We start from the raw sequence: 12,889 nt of genomic DNA, 5'->3' as shown, positions 1-12,889 counted from the left end.
ATCCACGTCTCCTGCCCAATCCGAGTCACAAAATCCGGTCAAGATGTTGCCCTTGGTATAGGTGATGCCATAATTAAGTGTGCCTTTGATGTATTTCAGCACCCGCATCCCTACCCTCCAATGGTTCTCCCGGGGCTTATTGGAAAACCTGCTTAGTACACCAGTCGCAAAGCTCATGTCCGGCCGTGTGTTGCACAGGTAGATCAAGCTGCCCACAAGCCTTTTGTACTTCGCTTCGTCTACCAGTGGTGATGAATCCTCGTTTGAGAGCTTCACGTCAATCTCCATAGGGGTACCAACTGTTTTGCACTCAGCCATACCAAATGCTTTCAGTATCTCTCCAGCATATTTCAGCTGTGAAATGAAGATCTGTTTCGGCTCTTGTCAAACTTCAATCCCCAAACAGAAATGCATCAGTCCAAGGTTTGTCATTTTAAACTCTCTTCCTAGCAAATGCTTCGTCTACGAGATCTTCTCTTCATGGTTCCCTGTTATGACAAGGTCGTCCACATAAAGGACCACGATCATACACCTGCCTCCTTCTCTAAAGATATACAAATTTGCATCAGTTGGGCTCCTCCTGAACCCGTTTTGCAGAAAGTAGGCATCAATTCGCTAGTACCACGCTCGTGGGGCCTGTTTCAGCCCGTAAAGTGCCTTCTTTAGTTTGCAGACTTTACCTTCTGAACCGGGGATCTCAAAACCTGGTGGTTGTTCCACGTATACCTCCTCCTTGAGATCTCCATTAAGAAAGGTGGATTTCACATCCATCTGAAACATGGGCCAACTTCCCTGGGCAGCTAAAGCCAAAATACTACGAATTGTGGTTAGTCGCGCTGTGGGAGCAAAAGTATCTTGATAATCAAAACCATGTACTTGTGCAAATCCTTTTGCCATGAGCCGATCCTTGTACTTATCCAACGTGCCGTCGGACTTGCACTTAATCTTGTACACCCACTTGGTTCCGATTACCTTGCGCTTTGGTGATCGATCCACAAGGTCCCAAGTGTTGTTCTTCATTATGGAGCCATACTCCGACTGCATAGCCTCCATCCACATATCATCGCCTTATGCCTCTTCAAGAACTTGGGTTCATCAGCACGGAACAATTCTGTTATCAAAGCATAGTTGACCAAGTGTTCCTGCGCCTTTCTTTGCTCCTCTAATCTCTTGGACCCGCGGTGCTCAGATGGTTCCTCCTCAAATGTTGGAGGTTTTCTGCCATCCAAATGCTGCTTTACCCACTTCGGGAATGGCCGTTGCCGTTGTGGTTCTGCAGGCTCTTCTTCATCTTCTTTGTCTTGAATCCTCCCAAGCACCGTTGGGGGAGTTCGGTCTGCTGTTGGTGGCGGTACTGGAAGGATATCCTGGTACTGGTTGTCTGGGAAGGAAGCATCCTCCTCCAATTGATGCTTTTGTTCTAAGAAGACCACATCGCGACTTACAATTACCTTCTTGGTAACAGGGTTATAGAGACGGTAACCCTTCGCCTCTTCACTGTAGCCCAAGAAAATACACTTCCGGCTCTTCGGTTTTCATTTGGTCCTGGTAGCATCAGGGACATGCACAAAACAGTGACATCCAAAAACTCTGAAATGTGCAGCTGAAGGTTTCTTACCAGAAAAGACTTGCAATGGAGTCATACCGTTCACAGCCTTCGTGTAGCTACGATTGAGGATGTAAACTGTAGTGTTACATGCTTCAGCCCAGAAAGTCTTTGGCAAATCTTTCCCTTTCATCATATTCCGGCCCATTTCGCAGATGACGCGCATCTTGCGTTCTGCTACTCCATTTTGCTGTGATGTATGTGACGGGGGTTTCTGCCTCTTGATTCCGTGACTTTTGCAGTAACTTTCGAATTCAGTCGATGTGAACTCTCCACCTCCGTCTGATCTTAGCTTCTTCACCTTCCTCCCTGATTCTTCCTCGACCATTACATGCCATTCCTTGAACCTACTGAAAGCCTCGTCTTTCGTCTTCAAGAAGTATATCCATATCCTTCTACTGTAGTCATCAATCAGCGTCATGAAGTAGAAGGAACCACCCAAAGCTTCCGTCTCCATCTTTCCGCAGAGGTCTGTGTGAACGAGCTCTAGAGGAGCCTTTGCTCTGCTGGCCTCTTTAGGAAAGGGCTGCCGATGCTACTTGCCCATCATGCAAGCTTCACATACATCGGACAGATCTGAAATTTCTGGTAGGTCCACTTTTATGCATCTCCTTCAAAGAACTAAGGTTTAGATGACCAAACCTCTCATGCCACAGCTTAGTGTTCTTCACATCCGCTCGAGCACTGAAAGCTGAGAGTTCGTAAATGTTGTTGCGCCGTGTACCTTTACCAATGATCTTTCCTTGAAGATCCACAATCTGTGCACCATTCTTATCGAATTGAACTTTGAGGTCCCGATCCGTGATCGCAGAAACGGACAACAAGTTCCTCTTGATATCTGGCACATAAAGAACATCGGACAACTGTTTTACAACTCCATCTGACTTGAGAGCAATCGTACCTTTTTCTTTTGCTGGACATTTCGCATCATTGCCGACTACTACCATGATGTCATTCCCTACCGGCTGTAGAGAGGTATACCAATCCTTCTGACTGGTCATGTGGCGCGATGCACCACTGTCAATGATCCAAGGTTCATCTGCAGGTACATGAACTACCTCCGTGCAAATCTCCTCGATTGCGACGAACAGCTCTATGGGTATTGCCTGTGCCCTGTTGCTGGACTCTTTCTTCACTCCGTTCTTCTCATCTGCAATCTTCTTGCGGCACTCATTCTGCTTGTGCCCTGCCTTGTTGCAATAGAAGCACTTGATCTTCTTCTTTCTCTTTTTATCATCAGAAGAAGATGGGTTACCAGAGTCCTTACCCTTATCTTTCTTTGATCCGGTCCAGAAAGCCGAATCTTCTCCAGTCCTCATTTTTTGACGCATCTCCTCCTCCATAAGCATCGCGCTGAAATCCTCAAAGTTGAGGGGCGGATTTTTGTTTTGCGTATTCAGCGCCGTAACAAGACCGTCGTACTTTGGTGGGAGAATCCATATGCACCTTCGTGCTAGATTCTCGCTCGTGATGGTGATGCCAATCGCAGTCATCTGATCGCGCAGATTCTTCACCCTAGTGATGAACTTCTCTGCTGCTTCAGACTCAGACAACTTTTCATTCGCGAGTTGAGTCTCCAGATTTTGAATCTGTGTTTGATTCGTGGTCTCGTACTGATTTTTTAAGACTGTCCATGCCTCCTCCACTGTGGTGACATGTTGAATTAACGCCATGACGGAATCACTAACACTGCAGACAATAGAACACAGCGCATCTGCATTTCTTCTTGTCGACGTGAGAATCTCATCTGCAGTTGGTACTATCTGTTATCCTGCATTGGCTCGATTCGGTCTCGGAACCGGCCTCACATCCACCCCAGTAGCAATGTCCCAAAGCTCATATGCACTTAGGATGGTCTTCATCTTGAACTTCCAGAAAGGATAGTTAAAGCCGTCCAACTTTTCGCTTTCGTCGAACGGTGGGATTCGCAGTCTTGCGGGCTGAGCCATCTCTCACAATCTGCTCGCAAACAGAAACACACTACCAAATCTTCTTGCTAGAGTCTAGGCTCTGATACCATGTAAGAAAATAATAATACGTCTGTGCTCAACACATAACAGGATCTCGTACGCAAGAGAGAAAACAAGATAGTATGGAGAATCAAAATTTTAATTACTGTACAATTTATACAATAGATGGCACTGCCTCCTGGCCGTGCGCTCCTGTGAAAGAAGCTTCGATGGCATGTTGGAAACAGTAGAAGACGGAGGCTGAATGCTAAGGAATCAAGGTTGCTATAGCCAGTGATGAAATGGACCTCACGGGCTTGCTCTTATATAGCCACCAGTCATAATCGGTTAGGCTCAATTGGGTGGCCGACCCAGTCCACCCAAAACGGTCGACTAGGGGTCGGTCCTGAAATAGGCCACCGACCATACGATAGAACCGGTGCCCAAAACAGAGCAACACACCTACGGTTCTCCGTTCAGCCCACAGCCATCCGGGATCATCTGAGGCTCCAAACGGGCCCCGCAACCCGAGAGTGGGCTGCCCCGAGAAATGCTCCGCCTATTCTCAGTGCGGTTAGTTAAGGGATGCCTTCCCGCACTTGCATGTAGCCTAGTTGGCGGTGTGCCAACTCTATCTGAAGCTGTCCAGCCATCACGCCACACATGGCCCCCATCTGGTGTCCAAACCAGAACCTACCGGATAACCGAGCTACTCAAATGCCTTCTCCTCATATGGGGGGCTTACAAGTAGAGTTAGCTGGTTCCCGCGTAGTTACACGAGAGTGGAGCATTGATATCTAACAGGATGCTCGTTTAGTAGCTCCACCACCACAGCTCGTTTGTACCAGGATTTTCACAGTCTCATAGACCCATCGGTCTTCCAAAGACTTTAAGATCTTTCTTTCTTTCTCATATGCCCGTAAGGCCTCCTAAAGACGGTAATACATCTCTTTCTCTCTCTCTCTCTCTCTCTCTCTCTCTCTCTCTCTCTCTCAGTCCGGCCTATCTCATTCCTTCTTAGAGGCGACCGCAAGAGATGAGGCATCACCCTTGATGTAGCCCACTGGATCCAGAGATCGAGGAGACCACGGCTCCCCCACGTCGTGAGACAGCTCGACAGACACAGATACGAGAGCTTCTCACATCTCATCAAAGTGCCACCAGGTTACCTGGATATATGGAACTTGAGCACGTACTAGGAGTGCTAGCTCTGAGCACCTAACACACTTCTGTTACTTTGCTACTCTAGTATTTTGCTTTGCTCACTAGCTGACTGTGTTAGCATGTTAGCTTTTGCTTTCAGTTATTCAGTTTTCAGTTCTCAGCAAGGGTCTTAGTGAACCCTTTGCTTCAGCCCTCACTGGCTTGTATGAGGTACTTCTTGGGTTTGCACTTTGTCTCATAGGCCCGGGAGGCCTCTCGCAGACGTTAATATATCTTTCTTTCTTTCTTTCTCAGGCGACACTTATTGGAGATGGGAGCAATGTATGACTTGATTATCTATAACGATCTCCAAAGATGACCGTTATCTGAAGGGCTCACTTGCTTTTCACATGAAGGGGGATTAACACATGGACTTATCTGACCACTCCTATCTAGTATTTGGTTTTTGACTTACATGTCAACCACAAGATGGGACCCTCTTGCCTCCACCTGTGTCCAGATACAATTTGAAAGGCATGAAGATATGATTGAGGAAAGTGGCAGTAGAAGGACTCTAATTGACAAAGAAGGAAATATAAGAATGTGTAAGTGGGATAAGGCTCTTAATGAAGAAGACAGGAAAGTATTGTTTCCAATAACATCAATACCTGCGGCATGATGAAATGATTGAGGAAAGTGTCAGTACAAGGAATCTATGATGGCACAATCAGATTCTATTGAGTAGAGTACTCGAATCTGGCAAGAATGCGTTGCCAGAACAGTATGAATCTCTCCCATTAGTCGACTCTTAATGATGAATGATGAGCGAAAATGCACTGCGTGGAAGGATAAGCTTCATTTAAAAAGAAAACAAGACAAAACAATTCTTTCCAGATCCATATCAGCTCAAGTACTCTGCAATGTGGCCGTGTCCTTTTGCCTTGACATCTACATTCAGATACCAAAAGTGCAAGCAAGGTTTCACGCAATAGAATCCCATTCAAAAAAAATTCATAGAATATTATGTCCATATCACAGCAAGAGAGACCTTGAACTACCTCAAGGTCACCACCTATGTAATGAGTGTGTTTCCTCTATTCCACCCTCTTGCTAGTATCGCTGCCTCATCTCTCTTCTATCAGATCTAGATACATTAAGAAATAGAGCTAACAGCAGTTAATTATCTTCGATTAACATCTCCCTCCCCTTCATTTTATCCCTAATTGTAGATGGGAAACTTTGACTCCTCCTGATGGTAACCATAGTTACACTAAGGTGGGAAAAGCCAAATAATTATAAAGTATAGTCAGATCCCTTTGAGCCTTGTTAAATCTTTATTTCCCTCTCTTGTATGATTGAAAGAAGCAGGAAATAGAGAACTTTAGAATCTTATGAATATCAGCCATCTATTGATCTTCAAATGCAAAAATGAGTCATTAGGAACGTGTTAGATAACAATAACCCTTCACATCTTTGGAGGGCATAACAGTAAAACATTGTTTACCTAACAAAAATGAATGCTTTTGTAGAGACAAAATTGTAGCATCAAGGTCTTCAGAACCTGCATCCTCTTCTTCAGAGTCGCTAGAAACTTGTACTTCCTCCTCATAAGTATATTCACCACCTGTTCCAACTTCTCTTCAGAGTGAATTTTTTATGCATAAAAGCACATGTATTGGAGTTATAGAGATCTACTATGCAGATGCCCAACTACATGCAATTTCTTAAAACCCATGCATGTCATAGCATGGCATATTGGGTCTATCAAAGGACATAATCCCAAAGTACTCTCTTGCTAATTAAAAGAACATCTTTGCATAAGCTTTTTCTTGAACCACATTTCTTTAAAATTTTTGAAGCAGATAACCTTAAATCTCATTTCATAACAAAACCAAAATACATTCTCTTTTAAATCAAAGCATCTGTAGTCCTCCAGCTCGTTTGTAGTGCATTCCTGAGACTCTGATGAATAGCACACAAGCACAAGAAAGCATTGGAGAATTGGAACAACATATGCTGCAGGTTAAATGATATGTTACCTTTATTTTTCAGAGTAAAACAAGAACCAATGCATTAAGAGGCCCATTGGGCACACGCATGACCCTGTACAATACAGAAGATTGCATCTGATTTTTTTTAAAGGAAAAGACCCCCCCACAAACTCCCAACTACAGATTTAATATAGATCCCACCAAGGAAGGAGCTTACTCAATGCCTAAATGGGAAGCCAGCAACTATTCAGCTGATCATCAACAAACTATGGGGGGGAAATCCGGTATTCTTGAGCTGCAATGAAGCAACTCTGTCCCTCTCCATCCACAGCCAATTGATATTTATTAAGATGGAGGCCGGGAACTTTCCCAGCGAACAAAGAAGGAATTTTCTTGGCAGATGCATTCAAAGCCTTCTGCTGGTTCGTTGACCTAGTTGGAGTAAAAGACTCTACAGAGATCATGCTAAGAGGTGATACTGACATTGAAAACTACTACATGAAATTTCAGAGGCATGATGCTGGACAGAAATCTTCGTAACTGAGTTGAAGAACGTGTCAGAGACGAGAACCATGTGATTAAGAGAGGTAGTTTGGTAACCTAGACCATGCTAGTTGTAGAAGCGGTTGAAATATACCCATGATACTTTGTACTTTGCAAGGTTCAATATGTTTCAGAGGGGGATATCTAGATGAACCTGTTAATAGCATTTGGGTGTGAAGATGAATGGAAAAGCTTGTGTTGGAAGTGGTGTGGTCACCTCCCCATTTATAAGCCCCCATATGAGGAGAGCAAGAGGGGGTGAGCCAAAGGGTGATGTGGCTGCCACATGGGCAGCACCTTCGATCCCATGTGGGCAGCAAGCTCACAGCGACAAAACAACAAAGCATGGGGCTGCCACATGGGCAGCACAAAGGAGGAAGTACCTTGCAGTTATGAGCCACCATGGTGGACAGCAGGGGTGTTGAGATGTCACGTGGCTGTCAGCAATTGGAGGGATCAAGATTGCGCAGCTGCTATTTGCAGAGGCAGTACGGAGCTGTTGGAGTGGCTCCAGGGCCTGGAGATGGTCAGGAACAGTGGGGAACAGCAGCGCAAGAGGCGCCTGTTTGGAGGTGGTTTTGGGCCTCAAATAGGGCCTGGACCAGGCCAAGGAAGAGGTCCATCGCCTCCGTACATCTGGCCCTCCAAATATGCCAAGCTGCAATGCTAGCCAAAATCTCCCAAGATGTGTCTACTGAGGCATGAGCATCTCTAAAAGGAGTGAAGGGAACATCCTGGACAGAGCACGACTCCACAGAGTGTCGTCATATAATGAAGGATGAGTCTGATTCATGTCTCTCGAAAAACACCTGAGGACCAGTAAGAGATAACCATGCCACCGATCCCCAAGTCATGAAGAGTCTTGGCAACACCCATCTAGATCGTCCTCGTCTGTCAGCACTCCCAAAGGCAATGCTGAACTGACTCAACTGCTGCATGGCATCGAGGACAAGTAGGGTCAGCCCCCAAACCTGGATCTCCATAGGTTCATTGCAATCCATCCATGAATAGAAAGCCAAAAGAAGAGAGTGATCTTTCTATTTCTGAGGATTTCCAGAGCAGCCTCTAAAAAATTTTCTACACCTCTACATAAATCTGAAAACTATCCCAATGAGGAGCTCTGAAGGGCCTCCAACCTCTACTGCTAAGGTGAAATCCCCTAGCATTTCTAACTGTGTAACGAAAGAAGGGGATGCTCTTCTCTCGGTGCCCTTCATCAATCCATTCCCACTCCCCTGGGTCCCACTGCAAGAACCTGATTGGGGAACCACCATATAACCACAGTCTCCAAGACCCAAGTGCCAAGAGAACAGGGTCAGGATCAAGATGCCACTGTGAGTCCGTGCCCCACTCTATGTAAACCACAATCCTAATAGGCTAGAAGGCAACCTCCAAAAGACTATCATCTGAAGATCTGAGAATCTGCTTCCCAACAGAACATCAAAGACAAGGGTCTCCTCATGTGCATCCTGCAAGGCAATAACCTGTAAAGAAACACCCATCCCCGTGAAATCTCCCAACCAAGTGGCCTCTGTGATCGGCATGCCATCTGTATCTATCCACTCTGCTGTTATGGCTGCCTCTATTTGCTGCATCCTGACTGCACTCCCTCTGAGGTGGCCAACTGATAAGAGTCTCTGATCCTCTGAAAGCTTTCTAAAAGCCTTCCGGGCACCTACAATGGAAGCAAGTCCCCTCTCCCATCTAGACCACTACATATAATATGATCTTCCATGATCATCCAATATAGATTCATTCCACATGACTGGCTGCCTGTCTATTTCTTCGCAAGAGGAAAGTGTAACTCTCCGAAGAGTGTCTTTGAAGCTGCCCCAAGCTTTCAAAATGGAAGCCATGAGAGGGGAAGAGGGAGATCTAAGATGGGCTGATGTAAAAATCCATCTGGAGCTGTCCATCCAATCTCCCCCATGAGAAGGTATACAAGACTGAATGCTGTGTCAGAAAAAATCTTTCCAAGGCTCCTGTCCAGGCATCAATCCTCTCACTCCAAAATTGCAGAGCAAGGCCATACACTGCAAGTTCGGATCAATAATATTGAGACCTCCTTCCCCTGTGGGGAGAATGAGGGTCTCCCAAGCCACCCTGGCTACAATATCTAAGATGCCATCTAACCCACTCCAAAGGAGGTTCCTAATAGGCCTCATGAAGTGAGAGATACAACCTATAGAGATGCACCAACATAAACAAACGAACCAGGCAGTAGCCAATAATACCTGGTTCACAACCACTACTCTAGATGTAAGGTCAAGTATGGTAGAACTCCAAAAAATGAGTTTCCTCCAGATGCTCTCCAACGCGGAAGCAAATTCTTGTGCTAGAGACATGCCCACCCCAACCTGGCATCGTAGGTACCTGATGGAGACACCCCTCTGAATCCAAGTGAATCCTATGTCGATCTCCCAATCTGGAGTGTTCTCATCACTAATCCAAAAGCCATTGGATTTGTTTCAAATAATATGAGCCCCTGCTACAGTGCAGAACAAATCCAAGGCTGTCCTGAACGAGGTGAGTGTCTGTGGTGTGGCATCCAAAAAAACAGCCGTATCATCTGCTAACTCACTATCCAATAGCTCATCCTCCTTCCTCAATGGAGGACTCGGCCCTATAATATCAGATTGAGCTCTAAGGTAATAGCTCATAGCTTCGGCCACAAATAAAAAGAGAGAGGGGGCTAAAGGGCATCCCTAACAGAGACCGATCTAGTAATCTGATGATCCATGCATCTGTGAATCCAAAGCGAAGGAGAATACCCTCTAGAAAGCCCCAGTCTACTTTGTCATAAGATTTTTCAAAGTCCAGGAGTAGAATGGCAAGCCTATGGTCATTATGCATGGCCTAGTCAGAAGCCTCTCAAAATGAGAAGATGTTATCAAAGATGCTCCTGCCATGCACAAATCCCGTTTGCGGTATTATGTATAAGATCTGGAAGAAAGGGTTGTAGACATAGGCTGGTTGCTTTTGCTAAGATTTTGTACAAAGTACCCAACAGAGTGATCGGTATCCACTGAGACACTAAATTCCTGCAACCCCCTTTTGGGATAAGATGAATGAGGCCCTTTGTAAGTGAGTCTGGCATCTCACCGGAGTCCCAAATGCCCTAGAGGGACTAAGGTAATGGGATCCCCAATCTGATCCCAAAATGAAATAAAGAAAGAGGGTGTAAGCCCATTTGAACCAGGGCACTTGCCCTTGTGAAGGGCAAAGAGAGCAGTCATGTACTCTATGTTGGTGAATGGTGCATCAAGTGAGACTATCATATCTCCAGTCACCAACACAGGTAAGTGCTGCCAAATAACAACTCGAGCATCATCTCTAGCATGTGTGTCAGGATCTGCTGTAAGAAGGGAGGCATAGAAATTTGTGGCTACCTACAAGACGGCATCTGGATGTGTCTGTAAAACTCCGTCTGAGTCAACAAGCTATGAAACACTCTCCTTACGATGTCTGGGACCAAGAGTAGAGAAGAACTGCTTGTTGACCCTACCTTGCGTCTGAGTCCAAAATGACTCTCTGGCATGAAAGGCATACTCTGCTCTCTGATCTAACAATGGCTGCTACTGAGCCCTTGCTACAGCAAGGCGCTCCTGAACCCAAGCATCTGTAGGCCTCTTTTGCTCTTCCCTCTAATGAGCAGCCAACTGCTGGCGGATACCTATCTCTTGCATGAGTATCTCACCTCTCCTTATACGAGCAACTGAGTGATAAAAGTCACTAATATCTGAGAGGGCTGCACCTATGTCTGACAGGGAAAGCTGCCCATCGTGCATGTGAGATACCCAAGTCCGCAACACTGCCTTTGTGTTGCCCTCCTCTGCGTCAAAGGCATCTGGAATCTTGATACTGACAGAGCAACTCATCACATAAGGATCTAAAACAAACAGAACAACTGGAAAATGATCTGAAGTAGACACCCCAGGTGTAATGCATACTATCCCACCTCTGGCCAAAGCCCGATCATCCACATAAAATCTGTCCATCCGTGCATGGATAGGCATCAGAGACCTCCTGTTCGACCAAGAAAACAAGAGTGATGGCACTGAGTGTGGATAGCATCATCATGCCAAGCATCTCTGCCACTGTACTGAAAAAGGAAGGCATCCTAGGCTGCTCTCTCTAGGGAATAGATACCACCTTCCCTACCTCCTCTTTTGCCTATGGGCATTTCAGCCATGTTGAAATCACCCCCAATGATCTAAGACTCTGCAATGCAAGACCAAGAAAGTAGCTCCTTCCATCGAAGGACACGGTCCCCTCTTGAACTGGGGGCATAGAGGTTTAAGAAACCAACCTTATGCCCACCAATCAAAAGAATAATCCACTGAGCTCTAGAGGGAACTATGATGACATGTCCAATCACCAAGGTTAGCATCGAAGAAGAAACAGAAATGCAAGTACCTCCCCTGGTGCCCAAGGCGGGTGACCAAAAAGTATGGCCTCAAAGAAGCTTACCCGACTTGGCACAATCCTTGATATCCAATTCGTGTTCTTGAATCATGAGAATATCAATGGGACCCCCAGTAACACCTGGATGAAGTTGGTTACGAATCAACTCCCTACAACGGAGGTGAGGTACACCTCCGAGCCTGAACACTCCGACTGACAATCCTCATCGGCAAGAGGAAGAGGCCGGATAAAAAATCTTACCCAACCTGGTAGCGGAGATATCCCTCTCCTGGGAAAAATTCCTCCTATCAAGAGGAGGGAAGTCAACTGGGAAAAGCACTCCCACACCTGCAGAAGGGGAAGCTCTATCCACGGTGATCTGAATAAGCTGCTCCCCGAGGGTAGAGGGTACAAACTCCTCCAACTCAAACTCTACCATCTCTGCCAGAACTACAAAAGAATTCCTAAATGATGCCTTTGGTGCAGGAGTGCAGAGGATCCCTGTTGCAGATGGTGGAGTAGAAGCGATAATCCCCTTGTCTCTATCAAGAGGTGAAGAAAGAGGAGCAGAAGAGAAAGGGAGGTGCGGCCTGGCACTGATGAAGCTCGGCTAAATAAGTATCATTAGCATGGACTATGGCATGGGTTTCGGTAACAAATTACTCCATAGATGGAAGCTTCTTCACATGAATACCCCCGCCCCTTCCCCCATCTCCCTCAGCCCCTACCCCCGCGTCCTACCCCCGCCCCTACCCCGTCGACCTCAGCCCCTACCCCTACCCCCGTCCCTACCCCCACCTCCCTCAGCCCCCTCTCCGCTTCCCTACCCCCGCCCCTTTCCCTGCCTCCTTCAGCCCCCCTCCCCACCTCCCTACCCCCTCCCCTTGCCTCACCCCTCCTCCCTCAGCCCCCCCCCCCCCCCCCCCAGCTCCTAGCCTTTCTTCTCCTCCTCTCTCTACTCCTACTCCCTTCCTAGCCTCCTCCTCTCTCTACTCCTACTCCCTTTCCTAGCCTCCCCCCCTTCCACCTCTCTACTCTTATCCTAGCCTCTCTCCCCCTCCTTCAGCCTTCTTCATCCCCCTCTCTCCCCTTAGCATTCACCCTCTCCTCCCCTTTCTCTCTCCTAGCAGCATTTTTACGGACGGAGCTCAACAATGTTTGAGTCGGCCTTCTTACCTCGATTGACAATGGCTCAGCCATCAACCAATCCTCGCCTGCCTCCACTGACCGCGAAAACCATGACATTTTCAAAA

The 12,889-nt window shown here is 46.6% G+C and overlaps 1 protein-coding gene across 1 annotated transcript in view; it reads right to left on the bottom strand.

Annotated features, from left to right (window-relative positions):
• Window positions 1-12,075, bottom strand: part of LOC147896522 (uncharacterized) — a 149,549-nt gene extending 137,474 nt beyond the window's left edge. Inside the window, exons 1-3 of the mRNA XM_087381890.1 lie at window positions 11,985-12,075; window positions 10,930-11,121; window positions 6,203-6,322 (exon numbers count right to left, since the gene is read on the bottom strand). Of these exons, the coding sequence (XP_087238016.1) occupies window positions 6,203-6,322; window positions 10,930-11,121; window positions 11,985-12,075 (403 nt within the window). The remainder of the gene's footprint in view (window positions 1-6,202; window positions 6,323-10,929; window positions 11,122-11,984) is intronic.
• Between the last annotated feature and the right edge of the window lie 814 nt (window positions 12,076-12,889).

The sequence above is a fragment of the Dipteris shenzhenensis genome, chromosome 11 (assembly GCF_047967505.1).
Source record: "Dipteris shenzhenensis isolate YYH24624 ecotype China chromosome 11, Dip_SZ_1.0, whole genome shotgun sequence".
NCBI lineage: Eukaryota > Viridiplantae > Streptophyta > Polypodiopsida > Gleicheniales > Dipteridaceae > Dipteris > Dipteris shenzhenensis.
The sequence above is the reverse complement of the archived record's forward strand: the minus strand, read 5'-3'. Positions and strand labels throughout refer to the sequence as shown.